General features: G+C 54.4%; 1 protein-coding gene and 1 long non-coding RNA gene across 5 annotated transcripts; one reads left to right on the top strand and one right to left on the bottom strand.

The window, feature by feature from the left end:
* Nucleotides 1-2,865: 2,865 nt before the first annotated feature.
* Nucleotides 2,866-9,005, bottom strand: LOC143672661 (uncharacterized). Of its 4 annotated transcripts, none has more exons than XR_013169942.1 (4): nucleotides 6,906-9,005; nucleotides 5,287-6,601; nucleotides 4,870-5,046; nucleotides 2,866-3,762 (listed from the first exon to the last, which is right to left on the bottom strand). It is a non-coding gene; the product is annotated as an uncharacterized LOC143672661 (long non-coding RNA). The 4 variants fall into 4 exon arrangements; XR_013169943.1 differs by having other exon boundaries at nucleotides 5,287-6,359; XR_013169941.1 differs by lacking the exon at nucleotides 6,906-9,005 and having other exon boundaries at nucleotides 5,287-6,899.
* Nucleotides 9,006-10,341: 1,336 nt separating this feature from the next.
* On the top strand, nucleotides 10,342-24,813 carry FAM78A (family with sequence similarity 78 member A). Its single transcript, XM_077147235.1, has 2 exons — nucleotides 10,342-11,303; nucleotides 24,179-24,813. Exons 1-2 carry the CDS (start codon nucleotides 10,981-10,983, stop codon nucleotides 24,705-24,707), a joined length of 852 nt encoding a protein of 283 aa, XP_077003350.1. The 5' UTR covers nucleotides 10,342-10,980; the 3' UTR covers nucleotides 24,708-24,813.
* Nucleotides 24,814-26,231: the final 1,418 nt, after the last annotated feature.

Raw genomic sequence — 26,231 nt, 5'->3', positions numbered from 1 at the left:
AATTGGTGTTCTCATTGACAAATGAGGCACACTCCTTTCTCATTTCTGAGTGGTCCCTTCAGAAGGACCCACCCCTGTGGTCCAGCCTCCACTCAGTCTCTCTGCCTGGGGCAAGGCCAGAGATCTAGAGCCCCCCATCCAGAGTTCTTTGCAGATCCTCTGGCTTAGTTCAGCCCTCTGGACTAGGCTGGGCCCACCTCATTCCTCTTCTCCTTCTTGCAGACTGTTCCAAACAGACTACACGGCCACAGAGGGGCCCATCTCAGATGGTGCCACATCCTGCCCTCTGGGATATAGTAAATTGACGAGATGCTACTGTTATACTGGACAGTTGGATGTAGTCTAGATGAAGATGCACATGTAATGCATGGCTATGAGGTAGTGTGTTGAGCTCTCCATGTGCCTTAGCCTATCGATAGCATATATCCAATCTTTCTGTGAAGTAGTTGTGATATTACCACCATTCTACAGATGAGAAAGCTGAGGTTCAGAGAGGTGAAGCATATGGGCCTGCAGACTCTGGTTTGCTCAACCCTGAGGGTCCTGGATGTGTCTGTTAAGTTCTCCACTGGGGCACTTAGCTCACTCTCCTTGGGTGGAGAGCATGACCTAGGCCGGCCTCAGGGAGGATGGGGGGAAGAGAAGCCCAGCCCAGTTGGGGGCTATTAATATCCAGCAGGCTGTGTCAGCATCTCAGGCTGGCTGGAGCTGCCGGCAACTTCTGAAGGCCACAGTGGGATCCACACTAAGGAGGACTGTAGAGTCCAATTTGAGGCTGGCCTAGGAGTGGTTAAGACCCAGGCCCCAGAGTGGGGCAGCTCCAGGTTCAAATCCCAGATCAGCACCTGCAGTTGAGTGATTGATTGTAGGCAAGTCCTTCCACTCCTCCAGGCTTCTCTCTCTTCCCCAGAGGGCTGGAGAGAGGGCCAAGGGAAGGGCTCACCCAACCCAGATTGTCCACAATGGACAATCAGGAGGTGGTACCTGTGGCAACTTCCCCCAAGACCTTAAGACCTTCACTGACTCATTCCTCTCCACCTTTATGATGGGGTGACACCAGGCACATTCTCAGGGTGGCTGAGGAGCAAGTGTCATCCCTCAACCCTAAAACTTTTATTGAGCGTCTACCATGGGCCACACAGTCTCAGTTCTCAAGAGGCTTAGAATGCATTCATTTGTTCAATCAATGTTTTCAGTTATCTTCTCCTGCAATCTACTTGGGGTGATAAGGCACATACACACACACACACCCATGGAATAATTAGCCAATGTTATAAAACAATATAAGTTTAACAATGGTTTTATTTTTCTCTTACTATCAAAGTATCACATACTTACTACAATCAATTCAGTAAATATAGAGATGTAAGTATAGTACCACTGGGTGACCAGGTTATAGAGTACCATGCGGTGCTCAGGTTATAGAGGGATTCTTCACTCACCTTATTTCAAATTATTGAAATATTTTATAACCACTAAGTACTACTTTAATAATAGAAAATATGTATTGAAGAGAAGAACTATATCTATGTATATCCTACATACACACCCATATATGCATTTTAAAAATACAATCATATTATCTGCCCTTTTAAAAAATAACCTACAGGATGGTGCAATGGTGGCTCAGTGGCAAGAATTCTTGCCTGCAAAACTGGATTCCCAGAGCCTGCCCATGCAAAAAATAAATAAATAAATAAATAAAATAACCTACATTTTCATTTTTCACTTAATAATGTATGTCTGGCTGTGTTTCCATGACAACTCCATCATTTCCAATGACTATCTGGCATTTGATCATGTGGATGGGCCATAATTTATGTAACCAATCCCCTATCATTGGGCATTTTGGTTGTTTCTATTTTGTAACTATTTTTAGGTATGGCCAACTATACTGTGGGATGGTCCGTCTTATATACACATCCTTGCGCACTGAAACAGAATGTAAACAAGCAGTTAAGGAACTGTGCACATAGATGCATCCAAGAGATCCAATGGTTGACCTGAGCCACTCCTGCAGCGCCCAGACATGAGGCAGCATGCTGGGATTGTAGACACTAAGACCTGACAGGGGAAGTCCAGCCATCCTCTCCCCATTTTAGAGAACAGGCTCAGAGTAGTGTCATCACCTATGGGGTCTCACAGCCTGTCAGGGCCAGAGCCGGATGTGGTGCCGGCCACTCCCTCTCACTCCTGAGGATGTGAACCAACTTCCTGGCCGTGTATTCTGTACCTTCTCTGTGCTCTGCCTCCTTGGCCTCATCTCTTACACTAGCTTGCTGGCACACTCACTCACTCATCAAATATTTCTTGAGGCTTGCTGCATGTGGCCAAGCCCCATGCAAGGACCAGTAGGAAGTGCAAAGATGGCTTTGCAGTGGCTCCATCCCTCAGGTCCACTGGCCTCCCCAAATTAGGAGGCCTTGCCACACCTGGACCTCGTTTTTCCCAACCTTCCACCACCGATTGCTGAGAGGCAGAGTGGTGTGCATGTGAAGTGACTTGCTAGAGCCCATCACTTGAAAGCAGAGCCAGGCTTCAGCCCCAGCTCTTAGCCTAAAGCCTTTGCCCCTAACCACTCACCTATGCTGCCCTTCATTTACTTGAGAGTAAGAAAGAGATGGTGTCTGGCAGCTTCGTAGGACATGGAGAGTTATTTGGTTGTCTTTAAATATTAAGATAGACTTAAACTACTAATACTACTAAGCATATTCATTAGTCTGTACTTAACACTTGCCATATGCCAGACTTGGAGCTAAGGACATGAAGTTGTATCAGCTCATTTAAGCATCACAATAATAAATTGTGGCTAGTTCCCACCCCCCCATCCCCCCATCCCCCCACCCCACTATACAAAGGGGAAAACAGAAGCTCAGAAATGAAGAGATTCTATGCAGATCAGCAAGTGAGTCGGTGGTGCACCCCAGAATTCAAGCATCACCCCCCAAACCCCTTACTCTGCTCTGCTCTTTTCCTTTTTTGGCTGGCACCTCCTTCTAACACACCCTACATTTTACTTCTGTGTGTCTGTGGTCCGTGTCCTCCAGTCGAGCATGGGGGCCGGGTGAGGGGATCATTGTTTGTCCAATGATGGGACCCAGGCGTCCGGGCATGATTGATGACAAGGCCCGGGCACTTATTTACTTGCGATCAATGATTTATCGCTAATAGGAGGTGGTGATTAGGTGTAATGACTCCCGAAGGGAAGGGGAAGGGAGTCCGGGCGGCCAAGAAAAACCCGCAGCTGCAGGGGAGAGGGGGGAAAGGCTGCGGAGAGGTCGCGGGAAGCTGGCGGGAGGGGAGTCACGGTGTCCCGCTGCCAAGAGCGGAAGGGAACCGAGTGAGAAGCATCTTTCATCACCGCCTCCCCACTCCAGGCGCTCCAGCTGCCGGGTCGCTTTCTCAGCTCGCATTTCCAAGGCCGCTCCTGGGTTATTTCGGTCGGGAAATCTGATCCCTCGCGGAGTTTATTTTAGCACCTTGGAGAACTCCCAGTGCCGCACCCGATCCCAGGCCGCGCCCAGCATGCTGACGCCGCGCTTGGGCCTCCCCGGCGGCTGGTGGGGCGGGCGTTTCGGGGAGCGCATCCCGGGTCCGGAAGGAGCCGCGGCTGGCGGACCGCGGAGGGGTCGCGCGTGCACGAGGGATTCACACCCCAGGATGGTGCTGGGGCGCGGGCGCGGGGGGCGACGCCGGGCCGGGCGAGGGGACTTCGTTCTGTTCACTCACTAACCGGGAGACCGTGCTTCCCAAAGGAGGTCCCTGGGAAGGGGAGAAGTTACATGCTCAGAGCTGCAGTTAGTTCTGGAGGCTCAGCGAAATCGCGCGGTGAGGGGGGCAGCCAGGCCAGGGGGGCAGAGGGCGCCACGTCGGGGGCAGCGGGCGTCCAGCCTGCCACCCGGCTCCGGCCAGAGCTGAGCTTCCCCAGAGCGCTAGTGAAGCTACAGCACCCGGCGAGTTCTTACCACGACTTCAGTCCAGACCTCCTCCTGCCAGCACCACTCACACGGACACACACTGTCACCCCAGACATACACCCGGAACACACTGGGACGCACACACACCTGTACACACTTATGCACGCTCACATACACCCTCACATTCACATGCACACACTCATACATCACACCCACTTGCTCACCTGCACTCATACTATCACAAGACTCACTTAGACCACTATGTACACACACACATTCACATGGACACACACACACAGCTTCATCCACACACACATCCACACTCACATCCTCGCATACATGCTCACAGACCCCTTCACAGACATTCACATCACATGCACTCACATTCTTACACATACTCATCTAAACTCATACAGACACGTGTTCATGGCACCACACATTCAACCACATCCTTACATATTTACACACTCTCACGTACACCCACACACAACGGACACATACACCATCATACACACTCTCTCAGCTACACCCACACCACACACACACGATTATCCACTTCATACATACACCCACATGGACAAGCACACATACGCCCCCACGTGTATGCTCACAGACACCCACAGGGGCACACGCATTCACATGGACACTTATTCGCACCCTCACACAATTACATACAACTCTTACACATCCAGAGGCATGCAAACTCACACCATCACACTCTTCCACACATACTTATTTACATATATGATATACACTCCCATACTCTAACACACCCAAACACATTCACTCCTACACATCACTGCACATACCCCAGACCCTTGGAACATGCATTGTTCACCCTCCCCTCTCCTAGCTCAATACTGGACTTGCATACATCGAAACAACTTGCTCATATACTTCCTGACCTACCATTCAATACTTACTCATAACTATATAGAATATCAATTTTTACCTATTTATTATTGATGTTAATTAATTCCTTCATTAATCATTCCTGGAAGTCTCCTTTAATGGCTCTCTGGCCCATTGGGATGTACATGCTGCAGGGGCCACGCCCGCGTGTCCTGACCCGGGTGTTGTGTTCCAGTGCTGTCCAAGGGCCCTGCCCAGAGGAGGTGTCCAGTCAGTCCTAGGGAAGTAATGACCACATTAATGATGGGCAGGCAAGCTCAGCAGTCCCAAGCCTCACATGCTCTAGAAAAAATGCGGTTCTGAACTTTTGACTGGAACGGCCCCAGCCTTCAGAATTGTGGTCACCTTAGACAGCTGGATGTAAACACCGGCCCGAGCTTCCCAGCCATCCCACTGTGCCACGTCGCAGAACCACTTTTGCTTTTGTGCTTCAGTGGAGAGCAATGTAACCACTAACCTGGGGGCCAGGAGACCTGTGTTCTAGTTCTGGAACCCTCCTTTGATGACTTTGCTGGGCCTCTCCTCCTCATGCATAGGGAAGGCAGGTGAGCCAGCCTTCTCTAAGATCTCCTTGGGGTCCCAGTGTGCTCCTTACAGAGGGAAGGTGCATCAGGGGTGCAGGGGTGGGTCCTGCCGCTGGATCCAACCTCCTCACTTCTCCACACGGCCATGCCTCACCCCAGCCCCAGCTACCCACCTGGCCTTCCAGCACCACTTGCCTCCCATGAGCACATTCCAGGCCTTGTCACTGGTTTTCCTACTAGTTCCCAGCAGTTAGGTCTAAAAGAACCTCGTCTCCCAGGGCAACACAGTTCTGGTGTTTAACTTTTCTCTCTGTGGGATGAAGACTTTCCATCCTACAAAAAGGCTTTCCGGCCTCATGACAACCCCACTCTTGGGGGCAGTGAGTCTTCAGAGGACAAGCTGGGCCCTGACATGCAGGTTGGTCCATGAGAGGAGAGGAGTATAAGGCTGTCTCATCAGACCACTGAAAACGAGGTCCCCATAGGTGCAGGGAACAGTGGTGAGGGGGCTTGCTGCACCCAAATCACCCAGCCTCCAGCCATAGAGCCAGATTGCCTGGTTCAACCCACACGTCCTTCTTCATTGGGCCTCAGTGTCCTCATCTGTAGAATGGGATAATAACAGGACCCGGCTCACAGGCTGTTGTGGAAAGCCATGAAGATGATGTGTGCAGGGTTCCTGGCTTACAAAGATGTTCGGTGAGGAAAAGCTGCTTTGGGCTATTTTCGTAGACCGCAGAGATCTCTGGAATTGTCTGAGGCTGTGAGTTAAAACCAACTGGGTGGTTTCAGTGCTGTTTCTACATCTGATTTCCTTGTGTGGCTTTGGATTTTCATGATCTTGCTGAGTCAAATGTGCCTGGGCAGAGTGGGACCTTGTCCTCCCACTGAGAACACTTTGAGCTCCAAATTTCTGGGTGGGGTTTGGGCTGCCCCACTCTCCTGATCCTTAGCCTTTCCCATTCTCTGGTAATGTCACTGCAGAGGAGTCTGGGGAGACTGACGCCTGGGGGAGGGGAGGGGTGAAGGCTGTGTGAGTGCCTCTGTGGTGCTGGGCATGGCTCGAACAGCTGTCCCCTTCTTCTGTCCGGCAGACACTGGGTGCTTGACACTTGCATGGATGCATCGTGAGCCTTTCACAGAGGCTGAAGCAGCCACGGGTCTGTGCCCAACACCCACAGAGCTCCAGAAAATGCTGAGCAGGAGGAAGGATTGTGTGGGGAGGCAGGATTGTGTGCCCTTCCGGAGCTGGGACAGGAATGCATGTGTGAGCTGAGCCTGTCCAGAGCCCCTGTCAGTAGGGCGGGTGGCCCAGGGCTGGGCCCAGATGAGCTGCCCCTCAGCACAGAGCCTGGCAGACCAGCCCATGGCTGCTGCCTGGGTCTTCCTACCACAGAATCAGGGCTTCCAACTAGGCCAAGGCAAAGTAACACACAGGGGTAACAGGAAAGAGGGAGGAAGTTCTGGACCTAAGGCTAAGGGAGAGGGAGTCTTCTATTTTGCAGGAACCCTTACTTGTGGTCACTCAATCACCTCCTCCCATGGGACTTACCAGAAACAATGCTTCTTAGCAGTCAGTTCCATCTTGGCTCAGAGGGGTGAGGCCCCAACTAGCAAGGGCAGCATGCCTGCTGGAGGAGTCAACAGTGTGGCCTTTACAGTTGGACAAATCTGGACTCCAAGAAGTCACTGTCCTCTATCCTTGGGTCTCTCTGTAGAGATCACCTCACAGGGTCACGGTCAAGGATAAAGGATAAAGCGCTTGGTTGGTGCTCATTGTTTCAGTGCCTGACAGATGTGGAATGCTTGACCATCATCTTCATCGCCATCACGGAGACAGGCAAAGTCCAGGACTGCACTTAAAGTGACCTCAAGGGGAATTGCTCCCCAGGAAACATCTCCAGGACTTCACTGCAGAGTAAGGCAGTTTTAGGCCCTGGCCAGGCTTTGTCCTTTGTCCTCTTCACATCAATCAAGAAAGATTGGCAGCTCAGCCCATGGTCACGGAGTACCCGCTATGTGCCAGACTAGTCCTCGCTAACGGGACATCGTCCCTGACTCCAGGGACACCCCAGTCAGTGGGGTCTGCTCTGTTCCAGGCCCTGGGGGTGACGAGGTTTGAAGGATGGGAGGGACACCCGAAAGTTAATATCTTACATATATATAAACTGAGTAGCCTAACAGTTATCTGATGGCACAGGATGTGTGGAAGACTGCCAGTGAGGTGCAGTGGACATATTGTTTTGTGGGGTTCATGAGTTCATGGGAGGTGGAGAGAGTTTGCCATGGGTAGAGAGACTGGACAAACTTTCTTCCCAGAAGAAACTTCTCTTGGGAGCCCTGAGCTGTCTGGGGTTCCACTGTGCAGTAGCAAACTGTCCACGAGCGTCACCCATGCGGCTTTAGCTCTGCCACATCACCTTGGTCTGGGTCAGTGAGATTAGGGGTCAGCTATACACTAGCTGAGCTGGAAAGGGATGACCCCCATACTAGGCTGGGGTCAGGGTGAGGGTGAGGGCAGGGGTGCAGCTGGGTGGGAGAGCCACCTTGAGTGGCTGCTTTCTGTGCTATGGTATGAGCCCGTGCTGGTGTGAGATGGATCACCCGGCCAGCCTGGGCCATTCATCCCACAAAGGAGAAAACACAAAGTGGCCACAGCCCACCCACTCCTCCATGTCCCCTTCCTCCACAATGGACTGAAGATCCTCCAGCTTTTGGACCTGGCTGGGCCATGATGGACACCTTTGGAAACCAGAGTCATTGGGGGTGGGTGGGGAGGAGGAGGTACGTGGCTCTACTGGGGCTGCCATGTTCTCTGATGTCACAAACCACTTGCCCTTGCCCTGCAGGGTGGTTGTTGGCAGGGGGTGGGGCTGCTGGCTGCTTGGAGAGGTTCACAGCTATCCCAACCTGCATCCGGGCTCAAAACCCTTTTTGGACCTTTGAATTATGACAACAAGGGTCCCAGTCTCAACTTAGACATTTGCCAGGTGTGGGGCCTTGGGCAGGTCTCCATGTCTTCCAGCCTTGATTTCTTCCTCTATAAAATGCATTTAATTACAGGCCTCCCGGCAAGGGTGGCTAATGATGGATTAAACGATGAGGCTTGTACAGTTCTTACCAGTTGGGGTGTAAAGGAGTCAGGGTGAAAGGAGGCCCAGCAATGAGGGAACAGCAGGTGGGGCCCTTTCCCGAAACTTCTCTTCCCACCCCCCAACCTTCCCACCAGTCTTAGAGCCTCCAAGACCCATCCCCACTACTCTCCCCTCCCCCGTAATCCGGGCACTATTTATAACCAGCAACCCTGTGCCTCCCTATGGTCAGGAATACCAGGGCAAGTGAAGCCCTTCTCCTGGCCCCTGAGCCTCAGAAAGCCTCTGGTCTCCAGAGTTCAAGGGGCCCGGGAACAGCCCACCTGGACCCGAGGCAGAAGCAGAACTACAGTACCCAGAATCCCTGGGCCTAGCCAAAAAGGAAATGTCGTTTTCACTAGGAGAGGTTCAAGCTCCCCAGGCAGCTGCAGAGAGGGAGAGGGAGGGAGGGGGGAGAGGAGAGGGAGAGAGAGATTACCAGGGGGTGGGAAGAGCTGTGTGTTGGGAAGCGAGGGTGGAAGAGCCGGGCGGGCGGGGAGGAGGAGGCGGAGGCCCGCCCGCCCGCCGCGGCCGCCTGCGGACCTGAATCCCAGCGGGGCCGGCGAGCGGGCGGCAGTCCCTGCGTGCGCTGTCGCTCGGGCCCGGGCGGCTGCGGGCGCCGGGGCCAGGCCGGCGCAGGGGCTGAGTTTCTGCAAAGTTTGACCTGGTTGCCTTTCCGATGCTGCAGCAGAGTGAGGCAGTGCCCGGCGCGCCAGGCGGCTGCGGCGCCGCGGCGGGGCTAAGGGCGACGGCACCCTCACAATGATCGTAAAATAAAGGAGGCGAACGGGGTGGGGGCGAGAGGGCCCCGAGCCTCACCCCTCCGCCCCCGACCCAGCCCCAAGCAGCCCCGAGTTAGGAAGAGGTGGGGGCGGGGGGGAGACGGGGGCGCCCACGCAGGCTCTAGACTCCCTTGGAGCCAAAGGACACTGCCGGGGAAAAGGGGTGGGGGCGCCCGGAGAACGTGCCCTCGGTGGGCCGGAGCCGCGCGTCTGCTCGCGGAGGGGTCAGGGCGGTCCGGAGGGCGGCAGCAGGGCGAGCACCCCGAAGCGGCCGGAGGGCCAGGTGAGTCGGCGGCGCTGTCCGGGTGGGGGCGTGCGCGCCAAAGTTCCCCAGCAGCGCCGGGAGCGCCAGACGCGTCGGGATCCGGGGCCCGCTACCGGCTGGCGAGGGGGGACCAGAGGCACCCAAGCCGGAGGAGCTGTGACACGGCGCCCTCGGGGAACTAGGCGATCAGACCAGGGAAGGGGCGCGCACCCCATGAGGTGGTGCTGGAGGGGGGTGCATATTGCTCCCCCAGGGGGCAGGAGGGATTCGGCCGCGTAGGAGGTGCCCGGCGCAGGCGAGGGGGCAGCGCTAGGACTGGCAAGTCCACGCGTCCCACTGCAGTGCCCGCCGGTGGCCCTCGCCCCACCCCCGGGCCAGGAGGGTGTCAGCGGGGATGTCACGGGCGGCGATTATTCGCTGGTGCGCGCGGTCGTGCAGCCGCCACTGACGGGGCGGGAGGGGGCCGCCGCCTCCGGGGAGACCGCCCAGAGCTGCGCCGTCAGCTCCGCAGCCCTCGACCCGCGCACACGCGTCGCCGCGCCCCCAGCGCGCCCCCGGCAGCAAAGTTCGGCTCAAGTTTGAGACGGGCCTTGACGCCCGGTGCCTTCTACCTCCCACCAGGTCCGCGGCGGTCGCGGCGAACGAGGCGGCGGCGGCCAGAGCGCAGCAGCCCCGGGGGCCCGCGCGGCGGCCGGCAGCGACAGCGACAGCGACAGCGGCCGGGCGACCAGCAGCGCGGCCGGCGCTCGGCGGCGGGTGGGACGCGACGCGCCCGTGTGGGGGAGTCCGGTCCGCGCCCGGTCCTCGCCCGCGAGTGGGCGCCGACGGGGACCCACGCTGCGCGGCACTCCTCAGGGACCCTGCGAGCGGCCGGAGCCCGGCGCTCGCCTCCTGGAAGCCGTGGGTCGGCGCCCGCCCCTGAAGGCGTTTGGGTCTCCGCTGATTGAACAGAAACTGCTCTTTAATTGATTCGGCTCCATTGGGCGAGCGCGGCGTGTGTGTGCCCGAAGCGTGTGCGGAAGGCAGAAGGGCAGGAAGTCGTCTTCTGCAGGGAGGGTGGCGGGACCGCGCAAGGGACGGAGCCTTCCTTATTTATGTGTCTGCCAGCAGCCGCCTTCTTCATCCGAAGACTTCAGGGAGTGTCTAGGACCTGCGTTCCCCGCGTGTGAGGCACGGAAGGGCTGGATGTCAGACGTTATGCTTATCCATTAAACTCCAAACTTTTCTTTTTTTTAAACCCAAAGAATATCGGTGATTTTTGTCCACTGCTAGAAGAAGAGAGAGCCCAGGGCTCCTGAAATGCAGCAAAATCCTTATTTATAAGCAGATCTGACATAGTGATATGCAAAACCCCTCTACTCTGTGAATTTTCTATCCTATGGATATCAGTCTTGAGATTTGAGATTGGAAAGTAGTGCCGTCTGCACTGGGTCTGGCAGCCTCCTTTCAATGCCTGTTCTTCCTTGGGATTGCTGGGCTTCCCTGGAGATCAGAGCGGTCCTGTGTGCCATGGGCTGTATTCAGAGCATCGGGGGCAAAGCCAGAGTCTTCCGGGAAGGTATCACCGTCATAGATGTGAAAGCCTCTATTGACCCCATCCCCACCAGCATCGACGAGTCCTCCAGCGTGGTCCTCCGCTACCGGACACCGCACTTCCGCGCCTCGGCCCAGGTGGTCATGCCACCCATCCCCAAGAAGGAGACCTGGATAGTTGGCTGGATTCAGGCCTGCAGCCACATGGAGTTCTACAACCAGTACGGGGAGCAGGGCATGTAAGTACTGCTCAGCAGCAAGCTCTGGGGACCTCCAGGAGGCCTGGGTGTGGGGGACCGTTGGGTTAGAAAGACTTTATAGGGCGGTCTGGCCAGGATCACAGGGAAGCCTTAAGTAGGTATGGAAGTGGCTTCTGAGTCCTCCGGGGCCAGGTAACTCCCTGGAGGTGTTGCCTGTTCATTCAGAGTGGGGTCCTAGCTCTAGGCCCTTCCTTCCCACTGTCCCCAGCCCTGAGGTTCCGCCATCCTTCCCCGCAGAGGAATATTTCACCCCGTGCTTCTTTGGCAAAGCAAGCGTGCTGTCTGCTCGCCGAGTGTCAGTGCCATCAGGGGTCACCCGAGAGGCTGTAGCTCTGCCCTCCAGGGTCAGGCCTCCGTGAGTGCCTGGCAGCTACCCAGGGAAGGCGAATGGGGGCCTAGGAAGCCTCCAAAGTTCCTTTTACAGTCCTTTGTGGTTGGACCTGAACTTGTCTCTCCAGCATTTTCAAATGTACATCGTCAGGACCTGGGGGATTGCTGTGCTATTCCAAATGGTGTTTGGCATGAGAGAACCCGTCAGTTTTAGAAACCCAGTTTGCTTCTCAAGGTAGAGCTTTTTCTCTCCTAGACAGAAGGCTACTTTATGCAGACCCCCAAAAGGCTCCTGGGGGGCCCTAACCAGGAAGAACTAAGAGGACCTCACTGGTCTCCTCTTCCAGCCTGTTCTCCCAAGTGTTCCTAAAATGATGTAGGTTTTGGTGCAAGGTTCTGGGACCCTAGGTATTCTTTTCTGGCATTTTCCCTTACTCTAGGGCTGGCCAGCCCAGATGAGGAAAAAGCAGAGGTAAACGGAAGGGAAAGTGATTTGGCTTGAGGGACCACCCTACAAACATGAAGGAGATTGCAGAGGTGGTGAAAATAACTATCTCTAAGTATGAGGCCCCTTCTGAAGAGCTAGCAGGCCCCCCATGTGACCCCACCCCCACCCAGGGGCGGGCCATGGGCACTCTCATTGCGTCTCTCTCAAGTTCCACCCTATGCAGCATCACTTCCTGGTTTTGCAAGTGAGGAAGAGAGGAGAATTTCCTCTCGAGCTGGAACTTTTCACTGATCGAAGTATACGTACAATGGGCCTGAAAACAAATGGGGGTGGGAGGGGGATGTGGGAAGGCTGGGCCACAGAGCTTTTGGTTTCTCCACTTAGTGACTTTGAAGTTGTAAGAGAAGCAGGAGGATCATGGTCAAAATTAAAAGCAAGGCTGTAACCATGGTCACCCCAAAGAGGTGTTTGTGGGATGGATCTAGACACTTTTTGGTTCCCCCTCTATTCAAGCTGATTTCTACACCCAAGCCCTTTGATTCTCAAAAGCAGTCATTCATCCAGTTCAGGCTGGAGGCTGAATTTCTACTTCAAGAAGGAAAACATTATCCTTAGTTATTTGGTGTGTATCTTTCCTAAGAACCCTTAAGCCCAGAAGTCTTCTCGGGCTTTACAAGGCAGCCAGGACAACTGCCAAGAAACAGTGGTTTTCCTAGGGGTTCTAGGCTAAACTTTATCTCTTCTTTAGAAGAGGTTGGGAAGCCAGAGGGTCCTCTGAATTTGGAAAGATACCACTGCTAGGAGGAAGAAAGCTTGGGGAGAATTAAAGGGACTGGGGTCTAATGCCACAAAAGCAAGTGTGCAATGGAGAAGGAAAAGGCCCAGTGGGGAGTCTGACGGCTCTAACAGATTCTACCTGACTCGCTCTGCATCCCTGGGGTCCTCTTGGATCCTCGGTTTCCCCATCTGTACACAGGGGTTTATCTTCAACCACTCAGGGCCTCATTCTCCTTTCAGAGGTTCCGAGTCTATTCAGGCTGGATCCAGCCCCGAGAGTCAGGAGACCTGAGATGACCTTGCCTTTGACATGCAAGTCCTCGGATCCTGGTTAGAAGAGCTCAGTGTCCTTAGACTAGGCAGTCAGGCAGGCCTGGGTGGGTCTTTCCTTAGCCATTCTGAACCTCAGTTTTCTTGTCTGCAAATTGGGGCTAATAACCGTCCTTAACAGTGTGGCTGTTGTGAGAATTATGCCAGACAACACTTGCGGGAGCCCAGGTTAAATGCTTCATGTAAGTGGGTATGGTCTTTGGCGTTGTTATTGTGATTATTATGCTCCCAGATGGGGAGTGAGGGGGAGTGTTAGCGATGACCTTGGGATCAGGGCAGAAACTACAGGATTAGGACTTACGTAAATTTCTTGTTGCGATGAATTTTTCCTCCAACCCAGGTCTTTCTCTTTTGCACAGGCCCACTCTCTGATTTTTTTTTTTTAATTTAAAAATAATTTAAAGCATGAGCGATTTGAGAGTTTTAAGGTGGTCGAAGGCCGTTTTCCTCGCTCTCTGTTCTCCCCTGTTGTTTCCCTTTGCTCCCTCCCCCTTCTCAGGACCCCCCCCCCCCCCACAGCCCTCCCTCCGTGCTGCATCGGTCACACGTAGCTCTCCCTAGTTCACCTGTACCAGTTGGGAAAGGGCCGACTTCGAGACTCTGAGGGGAGGGCAGTGTGGAGCAGGGGCTAATGGGGGCAGCTCGGGGGTCCCAGTGATTTCCCACCACTGGCTCCGGGTCTTGGCAAGTCACTTCTCAGAACTCTGGTTTTTGTCATCTGTACATGGGGATAAGGAGCGAACCTGCATTTAGGCTGCTGTGAGGGTAGAATGACAGGGCAGGGGTAGTGGGTGAACTTGTGGCTGAAATGCAGAGTAAACAGTGCTTGACTTATTGTTAATCCACAAAATCATATTAAGAAACTGAATGATCAAACAGCACGGTTCCGTAAGTCAGGGGTCAGTCTGTGAGCAGAACTCTTTATTTAGCCTGTACCCTTGGGAAATGAGTTGAGCTCATTTAGTGAAAGACTGGACTCAGCCTTACATCCCTCCTCCTCCTCTTTCTCCTTCAATGTAAAAAGACGTGTTTAAATATGATTTTAAAAAAACCCAACAAAACCTTCCCATTCCCCTACCCCAAACCTCCGGCGATAACTACTGTTTTCAAGCCCTACTGGCATGAAGAAAATAAAGTGTGGTAAGTTGGTGAGACCAGAAACCTCAACCAACCCAGAATTGTCCTCCTGCTTTGCCTGCACTAAGGCTGGATAGTTTCTTTGCTGTGGGGGCTCTCCTGTGCACTGTAGGATTTTTAGCAGCATCCTTGGCTTCTACCCGCTAGAAGCCAGTAGCACTTCTCACCCCATCCCCTGGCTGTGTCAATGAAAAATGTCTCCAGATATGGCCATATGTCTCCTGAGGAGGGGGTGCAAAATCATTCCTAATTGAGAACCACTGGCCTAAACCTAGACTATTTGAATCATTAAAATTGCACCCACACACTGAGCTTTAGAGGCCCAGGGAGAAGACAGCCAGGGGGCAAAAGCGAAGGTTAGGGCTTTTGTCCTTTAGCAATGGGCTGTGTTCAAAATATTAATTCCAAATACTTAACTGAAATCCATAATACCCCCAAACGTAATCCCTGCTTGAAATTAATCCCTAATCCGGGAGAAGAACTTTTCAGAATGGCATTCTGGGCTTGAAACATTTGAAGTGAAGTAATAAAAACCCCACCTCAACAGTGCCCTGACTTTTACAAACAGTAGCCATAAAATGGTGCATTTTCTCTGTGCCAGCTTGAGAGGCTCCTATATGCTTTTGGGTCCAACCCACATTACTTTAAAATCCCCTCCCCCCCCAAACTGTTGGAGACACCTGCCTCCACAGCCCCCTCCTCCGCACAGAAGCCTCCTAAGTGACAAGTCACAGTTGCTCGCTTGTGTGGGAGACACTTCAAGTTGCCTCTCGTTTGCCCTCCTCTGGAGCCCCCAGGGAACCTAGTCCAGGGCCCAGGCTGAGGCCAGTTTATGGCTCAGGACGTTGCCAAAGGGCCGACCTGGGGATGAGGGGAGGCTGTAGCCCGAGCAGAGAGAGTCCCTTGGAGTGACAGTGCCGCCCCCCCTCGCCATGTCCAGCGGGGTGTGGACCCCGGCTCTGCCACGTGCCTGTGCTGGGTTCTTCTCTTCCCCTTTCTGAGCCTCTCTGTTCCCCTTTATGAAATGGGGGTGATGGTACCTTCCTCTTAGGGTCATTGTGAAGATTAAATGAGATGGTACGTGACAGGTGTTTAGCACAGTGCCTAATAATTTATTCTTAAATTACAAAACAGCCTAAAGTGCTGGCCACGGTATTGTGGGGAAGTGGCTGTGGTCTCTTCTCCTGGGTTTCAGATCCAGTGTACGAGCCCTTGGCTGTGTGAGAGCTCTCAGTGTCTTTCCAGGCAGAACATGTGGTGACATCTGCTGTCTCGGGGTTACGAGAGTTGGATGGGAAACGGCCGGGCAGGGGGATCTGAGGCCTGCTGGGCCAGGGAAGGGCCTTGGGGCTGGGGTGCCCCCGGGCCATGCTCCTGCAGTGATGAGAAGGGCTGCCCCGGGCTTGCCGTCCCATCTCTCATCTCCCCGCACCCTCCCAGGACCTCGTGAGGCCTCGTTTTTTAGGACGAGAAAACAGGCTCTGAGACCTGAAGTCACTTGCCCACGCCGGCTTGCTCAGCTGCGAGGGATCTGGGGACTGGCCAGGGAGGACTGTCCCTGGTGACCACGTGGCCTCTTCCTGAGGCCCGGGCCCAGGCTGAGGGCCCCCGCACAGAACAATTGAGGACAAGGCTTCCTGTCTGTGCCCGGAAGGCAGCTGCCCCCATCTGCAGGGCCCCGGGGATGGCGCGCAGGGGTGGGAAAGGGAAGTCCCTGTTCAAGGCTCGGGGGTGGGCGGAAGTGGGTGGGGGGAGGCGGCGGACACAGCGCAGAGAGATCTCCCCCTGGGCCCCCCAGCCGGGCCATCGTCGCACCCTCACCCACTTTCCGTGTGTGGAGGACAGAGGCTGCCTGCTGCTCGGCGCGTGCGGGACGGCACTCAACGGCTTTAGTCATCAGCTCCTTTTTTTTTTTTTTCCTTTTTTGATCAGACCTGGGTAACTTAAAAAAATCAATAATACCCAGTGTTGGAGAGTGGGTGGCACGTGGACGTCCTCACATGCTCTTTGTGGGAGAACAATTGAGAGCTGCTTCTGGGAGGTCAGGAGGCAATGTTGTTAAAATTTCAGAAATTCATTCCCTTCAGCTGCGTTATTCTACTTTCAGAGTCCGTCCTACAGAAATCCGGTGCCCCTAGCCAGTGCCTGGCATACGCAGGCACGCACAAATAATCTACCAAAGAAATTCATGAATGAATGAACCGAAGAGCAAGTATATAAAGATAATATGTGCCAGGATGTTGACTCCAGCACTGCTCAAATAACCAAACCATGAACAGCTCAAGCATCCACCCGTAAGGGATTAAATTAGGGTATGTCTACCACGTAGAGTAGGAAGTGGCTGCTAAAATGATAAGCTGGATCTCTAGGTGCGCTCACTTCGGGAAGTGATCATATTGTTAAATAATAAAGGAAAGAGAAAGGTGCAAAACAATATGTAGGGCAGGAATCCGTTCTGATTTAAAAGAACTGAAAACACTAAAAACGTGTGTATGCATTTTTATATAGAGAGAAAGGTCTAGGGGGATGTTTAACAAACTAACATAGGGGGTAGCAGAGAGAGGAGGTGGTAAGCATGGAGGAGGAAGCTTTCGTTTCTCAATTTATACACTTCTTTATGGCTTGATTTTTTTTTTCTTAACAAGAAGCATATATTTTATAACTAAAAACTAAAATCAAAGGTGCTGAACCCCAGGGGCCCAAGGCTGCGGCTTGGGTTAAGAGAGGTGAGGCTGGCAGGAAGAAGGTGGCCGGGCGCCGGAAGGAGTGGGGTTTGTTGTTTGCGGAAAATTCAGCAGCAGGGCAGGCCGCGAGGGAGGCCACACTGACGCCCGTCCCTCAGGGCTCGTGGGCCCTGGTGTGGTTGAGAGAGGAGGGTCCTGGTGACCTGTCTGGTGGAAAGGGCCAGCCCAGTGGGGTGCAGCTCGGGGCAGGAGTCAGGAAACCAGGATTCAGTTCTTCTAGGGAAGGGGGCTCTCATGCCTCAGTTTCCCCATCTGTAGAGTTGGGGACTAGATGAGATAACCTCAAATTCCTGTCTGACCATTTTTGTGTGGGGGGGAGGGGGTTGGTGTTTGAAACCAGTGCTGAGCCGTGTGCCCTGGGCCAAGTCCTTATCTGTAAAAGTGTTTCTTAAAATGCAGAATGCATGCCACTTGGAGTAAGTGACATAATTTTAGGGGGATTAGGGCTGTTATATTTTAAAGCAATATATTTCTTGTCATGTATATTAGAAAAAATATATAACCAGTCGTTGTTTCTTAGGAGAGATTAAATTTGGTTAAGATTTTAAGAATGATCAATTTTAAGGAAAAATGAAGGTAATAACCTAAAAGGTGACAAGTAGACAGGACAAAAATGAAACAGACATAGAGGTTGGGAAACATTGCTCTGGAGAGAAGGGGACCTGGTCTCCCAGCTTGCATCCAACCTCTGTCTCCACAGCCAGGGATCAGTGGTCAGAGAGAGACCTGGGCACCCCGAGACTTCACAGGGAAGGGTAGGGCCCACGGACGCAGTAGGTGGGAGGAGAGAGCCCAGGCCCAGGCTTGCCACCCGCTGCCCGCTACCCGCTGCCGGGTTGTTAGGAAAGGCTGGTCCCCCCATTTAGACCATGCCTCAGGAAGAAGCCATGACAGGTCCGAGGACACGGGTAGGTGGGGGGACAGTTGCACCTCTCCTCTCGGAGCGCACCTGCCATCCAAGCCTCTAGGCGCGCCTGGTTTCATTTCTTACACTCTGTCCGTCATGCTGTTCAGAGCCTCGAATTACTTGTGTGTGTGTCTGTGTGTGCGGCGTGTGCCTGCGTGTGCGTGTGCATGCGTGAATGTGTGTGCACGGTGGGCAGGGAGGCTCACGTGGAGGCTGCACAGGTAGGGGCTTGCTCAGGCCATGGGCCCTGGCCCGGCCGCTGCCCAGCTGCGTGACTTTGGACCGGGCTGCAGCTTCTCTGCCACGAGCATGGGTCGCACCCCACCTCCCGGCTCCAGGGCCAGCTGCGGGGAAGACCGGGCCACAGATGTGCAGCGCCTGCTCACCTTCATGCGCACGGCACCCTGCCAGTTACTCCAGCGTTGCTGGGGCAACACGCGTCCTTGGCGTGGTGGGTCCAGCTGCAGCCGCTCCAGGGGGAGCATGTCCTAAAGGCAGAAGCGGGGACCCCAGGGCCGAGCCTCTTTGGGCACCCTAAACTCATTACAGCGATCCCCTTGTGGAGACTGGAGGCCCGACGGGACAACACTGCAGGTTGCAGACGGTCACTGATCCCGGCCACCAACATTTATTGCGCTCTGATTCTGGGCCAGGCACCGCAGTGAATCCTGAAGATGTGGTGGTGAGTGGCCCAGTCTCTGCGCTCTTGGCCCTTCTGGCCTATCTGGGGAAAGAGAATCTTGAACAAACCATCACATAATTATTTAATCGCAGTTGTGCATGTGCCAGGAAGAAGCAGTACAAGAATCGAATAGCATCACATACGGGGGTACCGGGCCTCGCGGGAGCAGGGGGGTGATGAGTGGCTTAGTCACCAGGATGGAGGGGGAGGAGGACGCGGTTCCCGGTGGAAGGTTCTGCGCTGGGGGGGCGCGGCCCGGGAGGGGAACTAGATGCGAGTTGGTGGGGCTGGGGACTGGCAGGGGCAGGGCAAACGGCGGTGTGAGCTAAGGCCAGCAAGTTGGCAGGGCCTCGGGCTTTAATGACATCTGGATTTAAGGACAAGGGGGGTCATGGGCTAGAGGGAGGAATGAGGTGGTCGGATTTGTTTTTGTTTTAGTTTAGTTTTTTGCTTGGGCAGGCACGGGGAATTGAACCCGGGTCTCCGGTGGTCGGATTTGTTTTTAAAGATAAGACTGTGAAGGCAGGAGTGGAGGCTCTGGTCATCCTGGGGGGTGGGGGGCGGGGGTCCTGGGCCTGGGTGAAAGTGGGGAAGAGAGGGTAGAGGCTGCAGCCCCTACCCCCATTGCTGGCGGCTAGTGTCAGGGCAGGTGCAGTGTCAAAGTTTGCTGGCTGGCTGGATGGGTGGGGAACGTGGCAGGAAAGGGAGGCTTTGAGGGAGGCCGCACATCTGTTGTGGAATGTTCTGAGGCCCAGGTTCCACCTTGGGTTGCCTGCTGTCCTTTGGGTCCCCATGCCTGTGAGGAAGGGGGATGGCCCTCCAGCCACTTGGTGTGCAGCCTGCAGTCACATGGGCCCTATGCTTGGAAGGACCCACTCTTTTTAATACTCTGCTGTCACCATCTGGACATTCTTAATGTTTGAACAAGGGGTCCTGCATTTTCATTTCCCACCTTGGCCCCCCAAATTCTGTAGTCAGCCCCACCTTGAAGATCAGTGGAAGGCAGCAAGAGGGTCAAAGGGAGAGGATGGAAGGAAGAGCCATGCCTTCCCCTGCTCACCTGTGCACAGGCTCTGCGCTCTGGAAAGAGGAAGGCTGCGAGGAAAAGTGATCAGATCACCACAGGGCAGGGACAGGCGAATCCGAACTCACAGGCGCATCTGTGCCAGGCAAGGTGCCAAGAGCGCCGCATGCACCTGCAGACTGGTGTCCGCCACATCCCATTGTGGCAGCAAGGACAAGGCAGGATGGGGTGCTGAGCCCCCCCTCCACCCCGCCTAGCACAGAACTGAGGGTCTGCCTTAAAGCCTAAGGACATTTCAGAACGAACAACAGGGAATCTTACGGAGGAGGCAGGCACGATATGGAATTCATTACTTTAAGAGCATGTGTAATCTGAATTTATAAATGAGGTCAAAAAAAGCTTCAGGTAAAATCCGGGCTAGCAAATCCATTAGTGTTAGAGGCACAGCTCTAACTGCTGAGGTCTCCTTCAGTGGTTTCCAGAAGTTTCCATGTATGGTTTACCGAGTACCAGGCAATATACATTAACACATTTAATCATCACAAAATCCTCACAAGTTGGGGGTGATTATTCAGAGTTTACTAAGGACAAAATGGAGGCTCAGAGAGTTTTCTGAACTAGTAGCTGGTGCTGAGATCCTGGCTTGCATGTGCTGTCCTGCAGCTATGCTTGACCACGGGGAGACTGCAGGGCCTGGGGTGGCCCACAGCAGCCTTGGATGCCCCTGGTGGGGAGGCCGTTTGTTCTGAGTAATTCCCCACGTGAGGATTCATCTACCAGTTCACGGGGAGCGTCACCTGTCCCTGACTGGCTCAGGGCTTGGGTACTTGGGGGCTAGGACAAGGAAGGAAAACCCCAACCCCACAGACCAAAAAAGGGGGCCCATACAGGTGCTAAACCCCACTCCCCCAAAGCATGCTTTCAGCCCTTTGGGAGTGAAAAGGGGTACGGTAAGAGCAAAAGTCCTTTGTTATTTTGCTTTCTGCTTTCTTCTTCTTCCTTTTTTTTCTTTTTTAAAAATATTTTTCATTGTAAAAAACATATACAAAAAAGCAATAAATATCAAAGCACACCACAATAATTAGTTGTAAAACAGATTTCACAGTTTGGTATGGGTTTCTATTCCACAATTTTAGGTTTTTCCTTCTAGCTGCTCCAAGACACTGGAGACTAAAAGAAATATCAACATACTGATTCAGCACTCATACTCATTTGTTAAATCCTATATTCTCTGTTATAACTCCTCCTTCTCCTTTGATCTTACTCCCAATCTTTAGGGGTTATTTAGACTATGGCCATTGTAACTTTTTCATGTTGGAAAGGAGTGGCGATAATATGGGATGGGGGATGGAACTAACTGATGTTCTGGAGAGGCTGGGCCCTCTGGGTTTCAGGACTTATCTGGCCTAGGAACCCATCTGGAGGGTGTAGATTTCTGGAAAGTGATCTTACTACATGAAACTTTTGTAATCTCAGATAGAGCCCTGGTGTTCTTTAGGGTTGACAGGAATGGTGTTGGTTGGGGTTTGGTAAACCATGGTGTTCTAGTTTGCTAGCTGCTGGGATGCAATATACCAGAAACAGAATGGATTTTAAAAAGGGGAATTTAATAAGTTGCTAATTTACAGTTCTAAGGTGAGAAAATATCCCACTTAAAACAAGTCTATAGAAACGTCCAATCTAAGGCATCCAGGGAAAGATACCTTGGTTCAAGAAGGCTGATGAAGTTCAGGGTTTCTCTCTCAAGTGAGAAGGCATGTGGCGAACACGGTGTCATCTGCTAGGTTTCTCTCCTGGCTTCCTTTCATGAAGCTCCCTGGGAGGCATTTTCCTTCTTCATCTCCAAAGGTCACTGACTGGTGGACTCTGCTTCTCGTGGCTATGTCGTTCTTCTCTGCCCTCTCACAATCTCATGGCCTTCTCTCTTGTGGTTCTCTAGCTTTTTTCCAAAGAGCTTCTTCTTTTAAAGGGTTCGGGTAGAACCAAACAAGACCCACCTGGAATAGGTGGAGATACATCTCCATGGAGATAAACTAATTAAAGTTTCCAACATATAGTACTGAATAGGGATTAGAAGAAACGGCTGCCTTTACAAAATGGGATTAGGATTAAAATTTGGCTTTTCTAGGGTCCATGCATCCTTTCACGCCGGCACACGTGGTAATTAGCAATATCTAGCTGAGGCTTCCTAAGAGTAGCCTCCAGAGTAGCCTCTCCACTCTATTTGACCTCTCTCAGCCACTGCTGCCTTATTTTGTTACAATTCTTCTGGTCAGGAAGTTTGTCTTCTTTTTTAAAACATTCCTAAGCAAGCATAGCTACTGCAAAAGGACAGAGGTAGTACCTTCTGAAAGAGGAGGCGAGGCCACACCCAAAGGCTGAAAAATTCCCAACAAGTCCCTGAGCCTCTTCTCGGGTCCCTGATGCGCCCGTACGGTGGTGGTGGTGGGGGGAGACCCCGCACAGCAGGGGCGGTGGGGTTTTAAGGGCTTCTGGATTTTAGGGACTGTGGGTACTTCAGGAATGTGGGCTCGGATAAGCTCTGTCCAGGCTCCCTGGGCATTTGACGTGGCTGGAGCTGGCAGGAGGTAGCCTGCCAGGCAGCTGATACCATCCTGTATGAGCTTTCCTAACCATCCCTCCTATAGTGGCCCCAATTTTGCTAATTGTTCACATCAAAATGATGTGTTCCTGTGCCGGAATGTATTTCTTAAAGTAACAAATTCTGGACGTGCACCTGTAGTTTATGCAGGCTTCTGGGGTGTGCAGCATCCTGAGCTTTACATGTGCCCCACAACTTAGCTGGATCTCCTTGGAAAAAGTTGCTTCCCCCTCTGGCTTCACTTGCATCTGTAGAGTGCAGTTAGGTGATGACTCTCCGTGTGTCTGTGACTTTCAGGGGCCCTACGGCTGGGGAGGGCCCCTCAGAACCTACTGAGCCTGCAGCCACATGGGAGCTGTGGGATCTGGGTGTCCGCAGAGCAACTCAGGGCAGGCTGGCCCTGGAGGGAGCAGTACAGCATCTGTCCCCTTTGTTGGAGAGTTCTTATTCTAGCAACAACAATGAAAACAGCGATAATAGCAGTTATCGATTTACTTGCATTTGCTTTGTGCCTTGCACTGGGCTGGCACTTGCCTGCCCTCAGCTGCCCCAGTGACTCCCCGAGAGATGTGTGTGATTGAGGGTGGGGTCCTGAGAGGAGCGCGGTCTTGCCCAGAGCCTCCCACCAGGCAAAGGGCAGCTGAGACTAGCATCAGTGCCTGCAGGGTTCCCAAGTCTGACACTCAGGGCTGCTAGCACGGAGATGTGAGTCAAAGCTGACCAGATGTCAGCCAAGGCAGTCTTCTTGCTCAGAGGTGGAGAGGGCCCTGCAGCTGCAAGCGTGGGTTCCCCCAGCCATGGCCAACCCTCAGCAGCCTGGTCTGGGAGTTGTGGCAAAACCGGCTCCAGAGCCTGGGCTGGAGCCCAGTGGGGAGGGCCCTTGGTCAGGGTTTCTGGTTCTAATGCTCCCTAAATAGGTGCTAAGCCAGGGGGGGCCAATCCAGCTGTGGTGGCTGCGTTGCTGCTCCCTTTCCCCTCTAGGCGAGCCTGAGCAGAGAGAAGTTAGCAGGGTTGGGGGTGGGGGGTGGGAGGGAGGGGCATCGAGTCCCCCTGGTCTGGGCCGAGGGGCCAGGCTGGGGAAGGCAGACTGCCTGGTAGAGGAGACACCGAGGTGACAGCCCGACAGCGGCCACACCACCCTGTGTGAGAGCTCCCGGGAGCCCGGCCCCTGTGCCTGTCACCACAATGCGGGGTGGGGTGGAGGGGGGCACAGAACTCCCCATGGAAGGCCCCACAGCCCAGAGGGGGCCGGCGTTTGCCCCAGGTCGCCTGGCCGTGCAGTCATCTGGGAATCCCTCTCAGGTGTGGCTGGGCCCATGGCCACTGTGCTCTGCAGCCTCCTGTCAGCACCTGCAGCTAGAGAAGGACACTCAGTGCCACTCCGGGGCAGGTGCGGGCCACCCTGCATCCCACCCCCGACGTGCTGCGTGGCCCGGGGGGAGTCAGCCAGCCTCTCGGAGCCCCCGGCCTCGGCCTGAGCCTGCGGTCACAGGGCCACACGGGGCTCCATGCGGCTGCCCCAGCGACGTCTGCAGACTCTGCCTGGCACCCGGCCCGTCTCGGGACTCACTCGCCACTGCTGTCAGCACCCACCAGCCCCCGCCAAGCGAGGTGCCCCGCGCCCAAAGCCGCACTGGGACCCAGTCCCCATCCCAAATGGTTCTACTGCCCAGCGAGGTGGTGGCTGGCCCTGGGGAGACTGGTTTAGCATGAGAGGACAGGTGTGACTTTGGGTAGGGGCACCACTTCTAGGGGAGCCCCCGGCTCACCCCACATGATGTTAGGTACCCAGAAGGCGCGCGCCATGGGTGCAGGGCGCTGGATCTATGTGTTCATGGGCCTTGCCCAGTGACCGTGTCTCCCTCGCCCCCAGGTCCAGCTGGGAGCTCCCGGACCTCCAGGAGGGCAAGATCGAGGCCATCAGTGACTCGGACGGGGTGAACTACCCCTGGTACGGCAACACCACGGAGACGTGCACCATCGTGGGCCCCACCAAGAGGGACTCCAAGTTTATCATCAGCATGAACGACAACTTTTATCCCAGTGTCACGTGGGCCGTGCCGGTCAGCGAGAGCAACGTGGCCAAGCTGACCAACATTTACCGGGACCAGAGCTTCACCACGTGGCTGGTGGCCACCAACACCTCCACCAATGACATGATCGTCCTGCAGACGCTGCACTGGCGGATGCAGCTGAGCATCGAAGTGAACCCCAGCCGGCCCCTGGGCCAGCGGGCCAGGCTGCGGGAGCCCGTCGCCCAGGACCAGCCCAAGATCCTGAGCAAGAACGAGCCAATCCCGCCCAGCGCCCTGGTCAAGCCCAATGCCAACGACGCCCAGGTCCTCATGTGGCGGCCCAAGTATGGGCAGCCGCTGGTGGTGATCCCACCCAAGCACCGGTAATGGGCAGGGGCGGCCGCCGGGCCAGACTCACCGACAATAGTACCGCTCCGCACAAAGCTCAGACACACTCTTCAGTCATTCAGCAAAATACAACCATTCTACCTTCTCCGGCGGGACGGGTCTCACTGTGCTGTGCCACCCCCCTCCGCCCCCACCCCCACCGCCCCGGGCTCTCTGGGAAACCTGCTTCCTTGCGGGGATGGGAGGGGGAGACACAGATGGGACAGACAGACAAACCCCACATGCGCCCTTCCGTGTCCACCTTCGGTCTTCTCTCCTTTCCGCTCCTTTTCTCACCGTTTCAGTCATTCACTGGCAAAGACTCCCTGAAACAATTGCTTTTTTTCAGTTTTTTTTTTTTTTTTTTGACTCCTCTTTATGAGGTTCAGGGGCGAGAGGGGGGGAACTGATGACACAGGAAGCCTTGGATCAGTCGGCCTGGTCCTCGCGGGGTTGAGGGGCTGGGCGTGGCCGGCGTCCCCTCACAGCTCCCCCCCCACCCCGCCCTCTGTCATGCGGCCTTAGGTAGACTTGCTTTGCCAAACTTTTGCCTTAAGCTGAATTTAAAGGGAAAAAAAAGAAAGCAGGATCTCTTTTCTCCTGGACTTTTCATCTTCAGCCAGATGTGGCGGGAGGGGAGTGGGTTTGGGGAGGACAGAGAGATTCACACGAGCCTTCTTCCTGGTTGCCTTGGGAGGGGCAAGGATAGAAATTTAGACCTAAAACCAGCTGCTCCTTGTTCTTTTTCAGCAGAAACGAAACCACAGACTCTGTCCAAAGCGCCCTTGTTCTCTCCCCCAAGGTAAACTCCCTGCGCCCTGGAACCTGCAGAGAAGAGCTGCAAGCCATGGCTAGGGGAGACCTGCCAGGGGCCGCTTCTCTCCTCTCTCTTCTTGGCAGCCTTAATTTGCCTTGGGTGGGCCTAGGAGGAGAGAGGGGGGTCCCATGAGCTATGGGTTGAGCCCAGGGAATCTTCACCATCTCAGTCCTCAGTGCCCACCCAAGGGTGGGTCTACTTAACCCTCCTCTAAGTGTGCGGAATTTTTTTTCCCCTCCCAGCCACACTGTTCCCAAAGGCCTGGAAGCCCAGCCACCTTGACGGACAAGGTGCAGCCCCCGCTGTGGTTACCAAGGTCAGAAAGGCGTGGACTTCCCTTCTTGCAACTGTGTTTTCAGAGTTGAACCTGGTGGGCTGCCTTCACCAGCCATCCTCCAGTCGAGCTGGGCCACGTCTGACTCCTGGCCCATTCTCAGGGGACACTCCTCCCAGGCTCTCCGGGGGAGGGCTGCGGGTGGGCTCTGTGCAGCACTCTGATGGGGGTGGGAGGGAGGCTATGGAGCCTTTGGTGTTCCTGGGTCTGGGAAGCCCTGGGAAGGACAGTCTACAGGGACCCCTGCTTCCTATCCCCAAAGAAAGAAACCCAGGCCCAGGGCAGAGAGGGTTGAGTGGCCCCATTGTTGAGTGAGCTCAGAGCTGCTCAGGAGGCTGGTCGGGCCCAGTTGTAGCCTGAGGACAATGTCAGG

The sequence above is a fragment of the Tamandua tetradactyla genome, chromosome 2 (genome assembly GCF_023851605.1).
Source record: "Tamandua tetradactyla isolate mTamTet1 chromosome 2, mTamTet1.pri, whole genome shotgun sequence".
Taxonomy (NCBI): Eukaryota; Metazoa; Chordata; class Mammalia; order Pilosa; family Myrmecophagidae; genus Tamandua; species Tamandua tetradactyla.
This window is presented reverse-complemented; position numbering and strand designations above follow the sequence as displayed.

Coding starts and splice junctions, on each gene's coding strand:
- FAM78A (XM_077147235.1), top strand. CDS start 10,981: ATGCCTGTTCTTCCTTGGGATTGCTGGGCTTCCCTGGAGATCAGAGCG. Junction 11,304..24,178: donor CAGTACGGGGAGCAGGGCAT/GTAAGTACTGCT, acceptor CCTCGCCCCCAG/GTCCAGCTGGGAGCTCCCGG.